The sequence below is a fragment of the Akebia trifoliata genome, chromosome 3, assembly GCF_017979445.1.
Source record: "Akebia trifoliata isolate Shusen 1 chromosome 3, ASM1797944v1, whole genome shotgun sequence".
Classification (NCBI taxonomy): domain Eukaryota; kingdom Viridiplantae; phylum Streptophyta; class Magnoliopsida; order Ranunculales; family Lardizabalaceae; genus Akebia; species Akebia trifoliata.
The window spans coordinates 52131963-52146774 of record NC_141377.1 but is presented as its reverse complement, the minus strand read 5'-3'; the positions used below and the strand labels follow the sequence as shown (position 1 = coordinate 52146774).

Sequence of the window (14812 nt, the reverse complement as noted above, 5' to 3'; positions counted from 1 at the left end):
ATATATAAAATAAATATATTGAATATTATAAACTTTATATTTTCTCACATTTTATCTAGGGATATTTAAGAAAAAATGATCAACTTTTGACAAATTTATGATTCTAGCTCACTGCGCATTTTAATTACCAAAAAGTCGGTGGTTTTTAAAGTAACTATTTCACAGGTTTAACGTGAGCACTAATTGGAAATAGTCACTTTAAATCTGTGAAATAGGCATTTTAAAACTGTTGAATTTATTATCGTTCTAATTTTTTAACGAAAGTGTGATCATTCACATTTTGATAATTAAAATGAATAATTAGCCGGAATTGTAAATAACTCATTTTCAACTCACGAAATGATAATTCACCCTTTTATCTAACCTTAACATGGTTGATCAATAATGGATCCAAATAATAAATTATAGGGTGGGAATGATTAGGTTTCGGGATTTGATGCATCACTTCCCTAATAATATCTCCACTCTCCCAACGTTGACAAAGACAGCCCACTTGCCAAAGGATTTATTGGACTCTGAAGGTGGGTACTTCAGAAGGAATAAAAGGACATGTCTTTCCTCATTATAGCCCTGGTTTAATGATCCCATCCCATGTTCCGGGGTATCGGGGGGAATAAAAAAAAAAAAAGTAAAACAAAATCTAAGCAAGTTTTTACACTTTTTTCCTTTTCACGTAAAGATAAACAAAATCAACGCATTAAGAATGCTGACGTGACACCTCGATGTTTACTTGGACATGTTCAAGACTTGCTATTGGCTCTCCATTAGTGCTTACTTATGCACAACACCTTATCGTCGACCATCACTCCTCACCTGCAAAGCTGCCACGTGTGATAACGGATCAATCTTCTTCTCCCTTAAAAAAAAAAAAAAAAGTAATTGTTTGGATGAGTTCCCAAATTTTGTTATTGGAAAGAATGCTAATAATCAGAGTTAGGCACGTGACAACTCAATTGACTTACCTGACATAACAGGCTCAAGAACCGTAGATGTGCTCTCTGTGGATATAGAATTACGATTCCTCATAAAAGGATGCAGTTTTGCATCTCGAGGAGAGCAGATCTATGATTTTTAAGTCTGTCACGTCAGGTAAGTCGATTGAGTATGCCACGTGTCTATAGATTATCACGACTCTATTATAAAAGAGTTGAAATTGGAGTACTCTTAAAAGAAGTTGAGAAGTATTGGTGTAATTTGACAAACATGATATTGGATTTTGTCAAACTGATCAGAATACCCTACTCCATGGAAAAAAAAAGAATTGGTAAGTTTTGCTCATCAAAGTCAAATACTATATATGTCCTCAACTATTTTGTGGGATCACAAATACTACCACTATTAATAATAATAATAATGCGATTGTAAATACAAATTAAAAAAGAAAAGAAAAAAAAACCAGAATTTAAACTATACAAATACATAATTAAATAATTGATGATCATTTAGTAAAACAGATAAATTAACAATATGTGAACAATGATTATATAATTTTATAATAAAAAAATATGAGAGATTGATCAATGATCAAAATCAATTTCAATGCTTAATGATCATCTGGTTAAACAAATCAATAATCAGTGACTAATAATTATGTATTTTGTCATATCTAAAAAAAAAGAACACTAGAGATTGATCACTGATCATTGATCATTCAGTAAAACAGATCAACAATCAAGTATCAATGATTATTAAAAAACAAAAGTTAAAAGCTAAACAAGGTTAAATTAAAGGGATATTTATGAAAAGTGATCAACTTTTGATGAATTTACAATTTTGACTCACTGTTCATTTTAATTACCCAAATGTGAATGGTAACGATTTGGAGATTTTAAAGTGACTATTTCACAGGTTTAAAGCTACTAAGAATTTGTTACCATTCATGTTTTGGTAATTAAAATGAATAGAAATTCAGCTCACGAAATGGAATTCACTCAAGAATAAAACATAAAAAAATAAAATGAGACTAAAAGCATTAGGGATGCTTCTTAATTATGATAATTACGGGAATTTTCATAGTTGTAGGAGTACAATATATATATTAGGGTAGCGTTCGGAGGCCTTAAAGAGAATCAAACATTGTGCCAAATATTTTTTCAATGTATGAATTAGAGGTTTCAGAATGGGCTGATTTTTTGTGAGGGTGATCTCTATGATGAAGATATCATCCTTACCAAAAATCAGCTTATTCCAAAACTTCTAACCTCATCAAAAGTAATTTATAAAAATCGGATGATCCACAATTCTTCAACTTGTTTTGGAATGAGCTGATTTTTGGTGAGGATGATCTCTTCACATAAAGATCATCCTCACAATCAGCCCATTCTGAAACTTCTAACCCTTATTTTTAAAAATGTTTGACACAATGTTTGGTTCTCTATAAATGAGATTAGAAATGTAAAATTAAAACGTATGTTTGACAATATTTTACTCACTGGGGAGAGCGAAGCAGAATGACTTTGGAATGCTTCTCCAAAATGGGCTTCTTGCCTTTGCAGGAAGTGTGAAGATGAAGTTTCCATGTAAATGACGCCAAAATACGTGTAATCACTTTCCCCTAAGTGAGCATATGGAACATTCTCAAACAGGTCCTAACTGTGTAATTTTATTCTTTTAAGAGTGTGGGATGACAGCTGTCACATTTCATTCATGGAAGAAGTTTTAAAAAGTAGAACATCTATTTCTGCACCCACATTTATTTGTAACACATCAATTAGGAAATTTATTCTTCGCTCAAGAACATGGGTAATGATTCGTTTTATTCCCCCACCACACTTAACCCTTTTCTTCTTCAAATCGAGAATGAGATGGGAAAATCAAGTAGAGGACGGGTAGAGAGAAGAGAAAAATAGGAGAAGAGAGAAACGACAATATTATGTATCTCTCACGAGCTATTTCCTTTGTTATCTCTTTTGGTCACTCCCTCGTTGCGTCTCATGTTGATTTTTGGTGGTGATGATCTTTTTATTGAGTAAGAATGTTTGAATATACAATGAGATGGTCTAACACATTTTTCATGTTGTACAAATTGGGAGCAAATTATATATCATGAGAGAGTGGAACCGATTAAAACTAGTCCATTCAACTGAGTTATTGAAATTGGTCGAGTCTTTTAAAACTTGCTAATTTGAATCGGTTTATGACCCACTTAAGGATGGTTATGTTGTGTATGTGAACACCTTAGTGAAGCTCATTTAATAATTTGATCAAACATCTATTGATATTTTACCTAATACCTTGTATGCCACATGTTTAAAGACTTTATTTGATAATGGTAATGAAGGATAAATAATCAAGCAAAAGAGTAAGAACACAATACTAATAACACGAGATTTTATGTGATTTATGTAAAGGATACTTTTTGGAAAGCGACACGTGGTAATTACGAGATGACCTAATCGAGTGTCTGAGTCAATAGAGGAAGAAAGGTTGTTCGAAGCTTTCAATGGAGCCTCGAGGGTCTATGATTGAAGTTCGAGAGTATCAAATCCCTTAAAATAAAGAGTTTAACTGCGTACATGAGGATCTAGGGAAAACCCTAACAGAATGGAACCACCCAAGAGAAAATCTAGAAAGATCTAAAAGAAGAAGGCCATATAAATACGTAGGTATAAGGCACTAAAAGGTACAAAAAATTTTCTCTAAATACATACAAAATAATATTTTTGTACTAAATCCTAACTTAGGCGTCAGAAAAGTGTTGTTGCAAGCACATCAAAGGATACGAGAAGGGAAGATTATAACCCATTGTCACAAATCTTAAGGTAGTGCAAAATTTTGCATTTACAATTCATCCGAAGACTACATCCATGTAGGTATGAGCATTCAAATTCGATTTCACTATAAAGAAAACGAGGCAAATCAATCAAAGAAATCACCTCTATCACTTAGTTTCATCTTCTTCTAGATTTCAATCTTTCCAAACCTCTCAACCTCAATTCTCTCTTGAGTTTTTTTTTTTTTTTTTTTAACTATCTCCACTAAAAAAAACGTAGACTTCTTATAAAAGAAAACAAAACCCCTCCTTTTAGAAATACCATAAAATAGGCTACTTACATGAGTTATAAAGTCCAACCCAAACTACCTTGGACTAGTTTAAAAATCAAATATACTCGAACTGGGTCCAATACGTTTTGAGCCATACTTCAATGGATTCTACTCAACATGAAAAACTCAACGATAAAACTAGTTGCAGGAGTTGCATCCAACTCCTTATGGCATAGTCGCCTAGTCGGGGTTTGGGAAGTAGTTAGTAAGGGAGAAATTTGGTAAAATAAGAAGAAAAAAAATTGGAAAGTAATCAGACTAAGTTCCATATGGTTATCATCCTTGCATCCACAAATCCACAATACATTCACAAAATTTAAAAATATTCAATGTCATCCTCCTTATCTAATGCTTCATCAATAAATGGTCACCATGATCATCTTCATCAAGGTTATCTTTTCTTATTAGTACTTCAATTTCATCTTTTGTTTAAACTCAATTTAATCATAAGGTTCGTGATTAATCAAGAAGTTCGTGAAAATCGTGATTAAATTAGTGAAGGAAAAAAGTCACAATTTAGTTGCAACTTTTTCAATAAATCATAGAATTTGGTGAATATGCCTTATAGTTCAACACCTCGACAACTCAGTTGTTCTAATAATAAGAATAATAATAATTTAAGGTTTAAATTAAAACCCAACCTTCGACGGAAATTACCCGAAAACGTACCAGTTTCGGTCCTTCATATTGCGGACCCCACTTTGGGTACAAAAGCAAGCAAGTCAAATCCCATCTATACATCTCATACATAAAAGCTTTAAGCCCACCTTCCCTTCTCCCCTCAAACCTCTTTATCTTCTTCAAAGCTTGTATCTGTGTTTTAATCTTCTATCATGAGCGACATTCCTATAACATCCTTAAGAGACCACTCTTCCTTGACCCTCTTCATCCTATGTATCTCAGGTTCTGATTCTTTTAAGGGTTACAGAGAAAATTAGGGTGTTTTTGTTTTTTTTTTTTCCTTTGGTGTTCTTTCTAAGATATGGGTAGTGGAGAGAAGCATCTCTTGAACTTCCTTCATCTGCACTTTCCCCATCTCCATCTCCATCTTCATCTTAATCATGGAAAGAAGGAAGTAAGAGAGATCCCAAAGGGGTGTCTTGCAATCATGGTGGGTCAAGGTGAGGAACAGCAAAGGTTTGTAGTCCCTGTTGTATACTTCAATCACCCATTATTCATTCAGTTGTTGAAGGAAGCTGAGGAGGAGTTTGGGTTTGATCAGAAGGGTACCATCACCATCCCTTGCCACGTGGAAGAGTTTCGGCATGTTAGGTGTATGATTGATAAGGAGAAGTCCTTCCACCACCATCACCATCACCATCATCATCATGTTGGGTGTTTTAGGGCTTGAAGATGGTGTAATTATACTGTACCAAAACCTAATTATAAATGGGTATGTAAGGTTATTATCAGTAATTCTGTAAATTTGGAGCTTTGGATCTCTCTCTCTCTCTTTTTCTTTTTTCTTTTAGGTTAGATGATGAAGATTATACATTGGTGATGACCATAAGTTGTTCAAATATGAAGGATTTTGTTGTTACTTTTGTTCTTCAATTTTATTATCTTTTTCGTTTCCTTTTCTTTTAGTTTCCTACTCTTACTGATGCGAGCACATGAAAACCACAATTTGATGGTGGTATGATGATGATGATCAGAGAGAGAGAGAGAGAGAGATTTGATTCCTTAAGAAGATATCAAAGACAGCTAAGATCAAGGGGTCTAAGAGGATTGTTAGGAGCTTGATTCCTTGTGTATATGACCATAAGCACCCAATCACCTTTGCAAAAGTCCTGATTATGTATCTATAATATGAATGGCAACTCGTGGGGTGCGATAATTTACAGGAAAATAGTAAAATGGTTTCCACAAAATGTATTATTTTTTGAAAAAGTTTTTCTTCATTTCCGAGTAGAATTATCAAGATACTGAGTTATAAAATTACCACGTCTCTAGTACAAATGATTGTGCACTGAAAAATCAATTTGAAATTTCACATAATCATAAATTGATTAATACATGTATTGAGGACTTCTACTTGGGATATTTCTGTAAATTGAGGATGATTCAATACATACGATGGATCCGAACTATGTGAAATATCCGTGGGTAAAAAATTTCTCCAATGTAAATCTCCAAAAGATTAATAAAATAAAATTTGAAATTTAAATTCAAAGTCACTATTTTCAAAACATAAGTTTAAAATATAATATACTTAAAGAACATTTGGAAATTTTTTTTAATAAGAAATACAATTTATGTGACCAAATGTAAGATGGAGAGGGGATTATTTACCTTACTATTAATAAAAATAAAAATTGAAAATTTAGAGTTACTGTTACTTATGACTTAAACTCAACACATACAAAAATAAAACAAGAATGGCTATAAGACCTCCCTTGACTAAATCAAAATATTCTTACCTCTTTTCTAAGTTTTTTAAGGTGGTTGAGATTGTGACCCCTTCATCAATTCCGGGTATAGGCTTCAAACAACTAGCCAAAAAAGAAATAAAATACAAGTTGGATATGATAGGGTAGGGTAGTATGTACGAGTTGTATTATTAAGTACAAAGTCTTGAGGTTTGTTTCAGATTATAGAATCCGAACCTTCTTTATAATTTGATTCTAATTTTGTTTGGTTTAGATTATAAAAGTGATTCCTCCCAAGATAAAAAAAAATTAGAAGGTTACTTAAATTGAAATGAGGTTGACTCTGTTTTGCGGATTTTTTTTTTTAATGCTAATGTGACTTTTTTGTTGTTAGATATATACTAAGAAAATAATAGTAGATCAAATTGACGGTTAGGATGATAGGGATTTCAAAGAAAAATGTTTCCCTAGGAAAAAATGTATTAATCCTTAATAGATCAGTACTGATCTCTACGAGATTTGTATTTTCTCTCTTATCCTAACCATTCGTTTGAGATTAGAATTAAAGGTCCTAAATAATATTATTCCATATGACAGTTATAGAAACAAGATCAACAAAAGGAAATTATGATTCTAGATTGAGAAAAAGATTTCTAGAAGTAGCATAACCGAACCATGAGGTTCTGAATTTTGAAAATCAATTTTCGTAATCTAATTTTGACAATCCAAATTATAAATCTGGAATTATAATCTAACAATCTCAATGAAACATCCCTGTCTCTAAAACCACAAATCTAGATTAATTTAGTTGCAATGGTTGTGTTTGACCTTTTTAGACTTCATTGTTTATTTCTAACAAAAAATTACAATGACACTTTAACTATCCCTAAGTCCTAACATATGGTGTCATATATAACATTCAAATTGATACGGAAAAACATGAATCCTAAAGGACTGAGGTATTATTTTAAACAATAAATCCTAAAATTGTGAGTGCTATAGAGGATTTGCTCCCCCAAATGTCACAAACTTAATGGAGTTAGATACGTTCATTTGAGACTGATTATCTTTATCTTTAAAATTTCCTTTATGTGTCTCTAGTGGTAGTAATAATGATAACACCTTAGCACTTTAGAGAAACCCTTTTTTTACTAGGATAGTGACGAAAAAGATTTTAATAAGTCTCATCCACCATCAAAAGACCTCAAGATGCTTAAAATAAGACCTCGAGATTTATTATGAATCTTGAGGACTTGTTTCATGAATCTCGAGGCATTTTGATGATGGATGAGATTTAGTGAGATCTTTTTTTTATCGCTATCTTAGTAAGGTTAGTCGGACTCAGCACTTTATGTAGGACAATTTTATAATCTTGCGGGATACAAAGAGCATCCAACTACAACAGTATTGAGCTACATGTTTGGGGACTTTTTTTTTCTTTCCGATTTATTTCTTGAACAGCTGTTACTTTCTTATTGGTATGGGCTCTCTAAAAGTTATTATAATTTATTTTTAATTGTTATTGTTTTAATAATAATTTGAAAAAAGAATGTGTGGGATCAGAATAAAATTGGACGGGTTCTCGAGGCAAAAGCCAAGCTCCGGGTACAATAGGACAAAGTTGAGGTTCTTGAAGTTTCTGGTAAGCTTCCCTATAGGCCCTCCACTTCGATCACCTTCACGAAAGTAAGGTTCCTTGGAGTTGTGAGAACTCCAAGGGTTTAAAAAAAAAAAAAAATTACAAATAACTCTGCCGGGTAAATCTCTATAATTTTTATGAAGTGTAGTCTTACTAACTTTGGAAGAATTAAAATTTTAATAAGGGTTGTTGAGCTCATCTTATGGCATCCAAAAATATTATCCACTGCAACAGAGATAGAGAGGATAAAATTCGATGAACTTTACAAAAATAAAAATAAAAAAAATTATTTTAATAAGTAAATTTTAATTTTAAATTTGAAAATTCAGTAGCCGTCTATTTTTAAAACCTTAAATAATAAATAAAAATTGAATCTTTTTTGTTTGAGTTTTTCCTTGAGATCTAGAGTGTTGTGGTGATGGATTGCCAATTTGGTAATATCCTTATTTATTTATTTATTTAGAAAGATGAAATATCCCTTAATATCAATCTACATAATGTCCTATTTTGACTAAAATGACATTTTTATTTCAAACTAAACCTTCGTCTTAGTGCAACTCCAATTGGTCTCTAAATCTTTAAATTTAGAAATAGGGACGTCCAAACTTAATTTCAACCGATCTCTAAATAGAGAAAGTCCCCCTAAAACACTGTTCACGTCTCTAAATATAGAGATCTAATGTTCACATTTCTAAGTCACTATTGACCTTAGTTTAATACTAATTTTATCTCTCTTTTTTCATACACGTCAAAAATGATTTCTAATCATGAACATGTTTTAAATACTATTTTCGTCCCCTCCACCTTTCAATTTTTTAAAGTGATTGAATAGTCTTTTAGAGGATGAATAATGATTTAGAGAAGAAAACTAATTGGAATTCAAAGAGGTGAGCATCTTCTCTAAGTAACACTCTCTGACTACCAACCCTCCATGTTATGAGAGAGAGCATAAAGGCACCTGAAGTGACATAAGTATTCTTCAAGAACTTGAAAGAAAAAGAGCCATATAACCCATGAAGGGATGTGTGATGCTTCTCGATGCTCTTTTATTAGAGCATTAGAGCATGAATCTCTTTACACTATTGTTAAGTGCGCTAGTATATACGCATATGCGATTGTATATCTTATTTTGGGATGGTTTACTGCACATGTCATGAAGGCATATGCCATAAACTTCTAGTTGGGCTATTATGCCATAATGTATTATGTGATGGCATAATGCGCAGATGATTTACCATTAATTTTTTTTATGTTAATTTCTTTCCCTCTTTGCTTATATATAGGTGGAACGCCCATATTTGTTAGTACACTTTCTTCCAAATACATTAATTTTAAATAAAATCTTTGTCCTACACTTTAATTCTCAGTTCATCATTTCATCCCCTCTAAGTTTAGCTTGTCACTATGTATTTTTTAAATAATTTAAATTAGCTTAAATATTGTTATGTAGAAGAAGAATAAAAAAAATACCTAGGAAATTTTGTCGTTCATAAATAATGAAATTTTTTTCAAAAGGAGAACCATAATTTAAATTAACATAAATATTTATTTCTATGAGTAAACTGGACTTAAACCCAAGTCCTGAAACTTGTTTTGCAATGTGTCAAATCAATTAAACTATGGGTCTAAGCCCGAAATTATCATAAATATCATTATGTATTCTTGTCTTATTTACGAGTTGTGCGACTAATTAAGACAATGTGATATTTCACAATACAAACAACAACTTGTGCATATGACAAGATCAAATGTCACGACATGCCCCATTGTTTTGCACCTAGACAAAATTTTAAGGAAGAATAAGATGACAATATTGTAATATTAGAAGAGTATACGGATGATAGTTGTTATGGTAATTATGATATGACTAATGATAATCTGACCCTCTTTTTTCCGACGATCCCCATACACCTGACAATTATAGAGCCATAAATCTTTTTGTGTGTATCCCGAAGCAAATAATCTACAGTTCTGTGATGGGGGCGTCTGAAAAAAGAAGGTTAGATTATCACGACTCTTATGATATCTCCACATCACAATCAATGTGACATTATATACCGCCATTACTAGCTCAACCCCCTAAATTAAAGAGCTAGTGGACGTGAACTACTAGTTAGACTGGTGATATCGACCACATCTAAAACATGTAGTTGACAAAAGAGATACAGTTTAAAGAACCCGCATCAACAATAATAGAAAATTATTTAAATATAAATTTAGGGAAAAAATAATCCAATATGTAGCTAAATGGTTATATCAAGATGGCATTTGCTTTCACTGGCATTAAATAAAAGCTTCCAAATAATAATTGAAGTATTAGGATAGTTAAGTTGGACTTAGAGTAAAACTATATTCTCATCTTTTAAATAAGGATAAATTTGTTTGGAAAAAGAAGATGTTACCAAAATTTCTATTGTAGAGGATAAAGAGACGAAGAAAACCTATTAGCATACTCTGACACTCTGAAAAAAAAGGGGGTAAATTCGAAGTCAAGGTCCATTGTATTTGGTTAAATCCAAGCAAATTAAACACTGACAAATCTTGGTGTCAAGTTTACCCATTTTTTCTCGTAGTGTAATGTTGCTAAATCAACCAATAGGTGTGATAAAACCTTAATTGACTTTCTAGTAAATATTAATTGAATTTTATTGATAATTCTTAGATGAATATTACAAAAGTCCCAATAGGGTATTTATAGACATTACATCAATCTAGATATATGAAAACTACCTAATATAAATATTCTAGAATATCTTAATTGATATATTCTAAATATCAATATATATTCTAAAATATCCTTCATCACAACCTTCAATTTATGATGAGATACTTTAACAATAATACAGTATATCTTATGCATTTTAATATAGTGCATCTTATTCTCTAACGTAAATTGTCCATATGAAACTATATTTTTAAAAATGGTCAATGCATTGACCCATTCCCAAACAATCTCATTTATTTTTTAAATTTCGGATTATATAATCGATGAATTTGATAACAATATGTTGTGAAAAGTCATTAAAAACAATGCAGTCTCTATGTAGTTATCGATCTCCTTATTATGTAAAAAACCAACCCTATTTATATTGGTCGCTAAGCACGAGACACTATAAATTTAATGTTAAATGACATAGGCATGTTAAGTGATTGGTTGTAGATCTTGCAATAGAGATGCAGAGATTAAGATGTGAATTAAGACTTTGGGCAAATCGAATTCGTTCCACAGGGACAATGAAGATTCAAAGATTCATACGGTTAGAAGTCCAAAACAGAATTGGAAAACAGATTTTTCTTAAAAACAAAACAGATTTGTTGCATAAATGAAATGGAAATTAACTTGCAATTTGAAATAAAAACAGAAAGTAGAGATTGAAGATAAAAGAAAGGAGGTTTAGAGAAATCAAATCAGCTTTTGCAAACTATCCATAATGTAGATCAATTCCAAGAATATCTCAATCCATGTAGCAAGTCATTGCTCATGGATCGGAAGGTGGAGCGGTTTAATTATTAAAGGTAACCAAGAGACATTCATGAAAATTCAGATTTAATTGAGATTGCCTAGCTTATATTCAGATTCTTCACAAAGCATAGCCGTTCTTGAGCTTATCTAAGTAATGGCTATCAAAGTTTGAATCAAAAATATAAGTAGATCATCTAATCAAAGTAGAATTTCTAGAATAGTAGACATGTAAGCAAAATAAGGAATTAAAACTACATTAGAGGGATAAACTTGCTTCGGCATCATTGATCTCTCTAAAGAGGATCTAGCCGATCATCGCAAGGATCATATTGGAACAATACTAAAAAGCAAAGAGAAGATGGGAGAAGAAGATGAAGATGCAACTTGATTCCTTCTTGAATGGATCTTTCAAAAGAGTTACAATAGAGCCAATGGCTTACTCTTGATGTTCTCACTACACTCAAGATCTCACCAAAAGGAAAAATTACAGAAAATTAAAAGAAGAAAAAATCAAAACTTATGGAACAAGAGAAGAAGAGAAGAGCCCCCAATTTATAACATTTGTATTCGGGTAATCGGGTCAACTTTTCGGATGATTTGCTTCGAACTACCCAATCAGTTACAACCACCGAAGCTTCTAGAAGCTTCTGTAAAAATCTCGAGGATAAATTCCTCGAAATGACCGCGGCGCGGTCATGCCTAGCCGCGGCGCGGTGACGTGGCGCCCAAATCGACCGAGATTTTTCTGGAAACTTCCCTTCGACTCGTGTATTGTAACCGTAATTGTTTCGCGATTTGTTGGCTTCCACGTGCGCTACAATTAACACTAATATATCATTAGCTTTATTAATTTGGATAAATAAAATAATTTTGCAATTATTTAAAGGAACTAACATTTATGTAATGGTAATCTTAGTGCAATTGTGGTCCCAAAATTGAATAATTGGGACCTTATCATTAAGTATTAAAGTTATTGGTGTGGCCTAAAAAATTATAGTATTTATGTATAAACATATCCTATACAACACCAAAAAATTGAGAAAACATATAACACTACATTAAAAAAGGGGGGTAAAATCGATGCCAAGGTATGTTGAATTTGCTTGGATTAGCCAAGCAAATTCAACGGACATTGATGTCTAATTTGACCCTTTTTTCATGTCATGTAAATGGTATTTTGTCTTTCCATGTAATCATCCAATTTGCAAGGGCTCCTCTGACACTACAGTGCTTGTATGCAAAAAAATAGAACCTAGAAATCTTGCAATGTTGATTATCTAGAATAATGGATCTTGGTCAAAGAAAATCAAAACGAAGTTAGTCACCCAAATAATCAATTTGGGAAAGTGTATCAAGTCCATTAAGGGCACAATCCTTAGTAATTGTGTTGAGATTGATGGATATGATGACGATGAAAACCTATCAATTGATGAATAACTCTTGGATTACATGCTACATGTTGAACGCTAAATTAAAAATAATAGAGAAGCATCACATATGCCATTTGACAACACTACATTTGAGAATTAAATCATCTTAATATCATCCATTCAACTGAGTGGAGCATAACCTAGAAGAAAGGTTGATTAATTACTGATCATCGATACCATCTTCTACAGTTTATCTTAAATGGTCCAGCAACATAAATTATATTTCATCATTTTACTCGACCATAAACTATATATATCTTCAATCAAGACATGTTCTTTTGTATCGATCCTCTTTATGCCTTGGGCGTATCATCACTTTCAACTGCCAAACCATACCAGTGCCTAAATGAATTAGAAATGCTATCTGAATTACAATTCATCTCAATCTTATAGAGTATTAGATTATGATGCACTGAAATACGGTGTATAATAGAACACCAAATTGTGTTTCAGGATTGGATCAACGATTGAAAGTAGACTAAATCATAATTTCGTAAAAATCAGCATTGGATGAGATTAGAATTTGATTGAATGAATTAGAATTTAATTCATCGTAAAATCTTTTTATGATTCTTTCTATATAAACTCTATTAGGATTCTTGTAATCAATAATCAAGGTCAATACGGCAATTCCATTTTTCAATGACATGGACCAAAAGATGGAATAATAAGGACAGAATTTGAGACACCTAATGCACTAAGTAAAGAACCAAAAAATCAAGCCACCCATTCGGAAGGTAGAACCATATTCTTTTACCTCCTTTTATTTGGAAAAGTGAAAAAAGCGAAAGTTGTGATGATGATTCGTGACCACTAAATTTCTCTCATTTTATAAGGAACATTGGATGAAAGTTGTAACAACGTAGCATTGTCTCAAATGATCTCCTTCTCAAGATGGTCTTGTCCAGGTACTCCTCCCACTTAAACTACTTTTAAAAAAGTGTAGTTGACTACACTTTGGACTTAAAAAAAGGGCACAAAAAAGAAAAAAATCCCAATTTTTTTAATCATTATAGTAGTGCTGTCAAGAATGCCACTACTTTGGTATAATGCACCATAATAACTATGAAATTGGATATCATATGTTGTAGGGCTCTTAGGACATATATTATGTTTGATGGAGTCAGTTATTCATATCTTAGAGATCAATCTCATGAAAATGTAATTCATATAAAACTTTCTTTATTTCCTCATCGAAACTTGGTTTAAAGTTGAGAAATCTTGTTCATTCAATTACACCATTATTTTAGGTGGATTTTTTATGAGAAATTTTCAAAAACATGTTCAATTTGTAAAAAAATTCCCATTTCGGCTCACTGCTCATTTAATTCACATAACATGAAAAGCAAGATCGCAGGTATTTCAAAGTGACAATCTCGCTAATTTAAGGTTGCAAGATCACTAATATTTATTTGAAAAGTGGCAATCTTCCAGGTTGTTACTTTTTAGCTAGCGAGATCATCACTTAAAAAAATTAGAGAGATTGCTACTTTTCAAATAAATATCAATGATGTCGTTATTTTATACCAACGCGATCATCACTTTAAAATACCTATTATCTTGCTATTCATGTTTTGGGAATTAAAATGAATAGTGAGGTGGAATCAGAATTTTGTCATATTTAAAGCACGAAATGGTATTTTACCCTTTTTTATTTAGTCAATAACATTAAAATTAACTCCTTATTTAGGGATGATAAAGAACAAATTGGATGCACGCATTGTGCTCTAGCCAACATCGCCAAAAACTTGCATAAGCTATCCACTATCCATGTGGCACCTTTTGCATTATTGTACGTCATCACACATGTCATCACACACAACTACTTGCTCAACATTGAAGAAACTTTCCAAAAAATATCCAAAAG

The 14812-nt window shown here is 32.0% G+C and overlaps 1 protein-coding gene across 1 annotated transcript; it reads left to right on the top strand.

Annotated features, from left to right (window-relative positions):
• The first annotated feature begins 4787 nt into the window (after window positions 1-4787).
• LOC147407857 (auxin-responsive protein SAUR32-like) lies at window positions 4788-5593 on the top strand. Its single transcript, XM_086432864.1, has one exon. The coding sequence runs from the start codon at window positions 5027-5029 to the stop codon at window positions 5393-5395; it is 369 nt and encodes a 122-aa protein (XP_086288990.1). The 5' UTR covers window positions 4788-5026; the 3' UTR covers window positions 5396-5593.
• Window positions 5594-14812: the final 9219 nt, after the last annotated feature.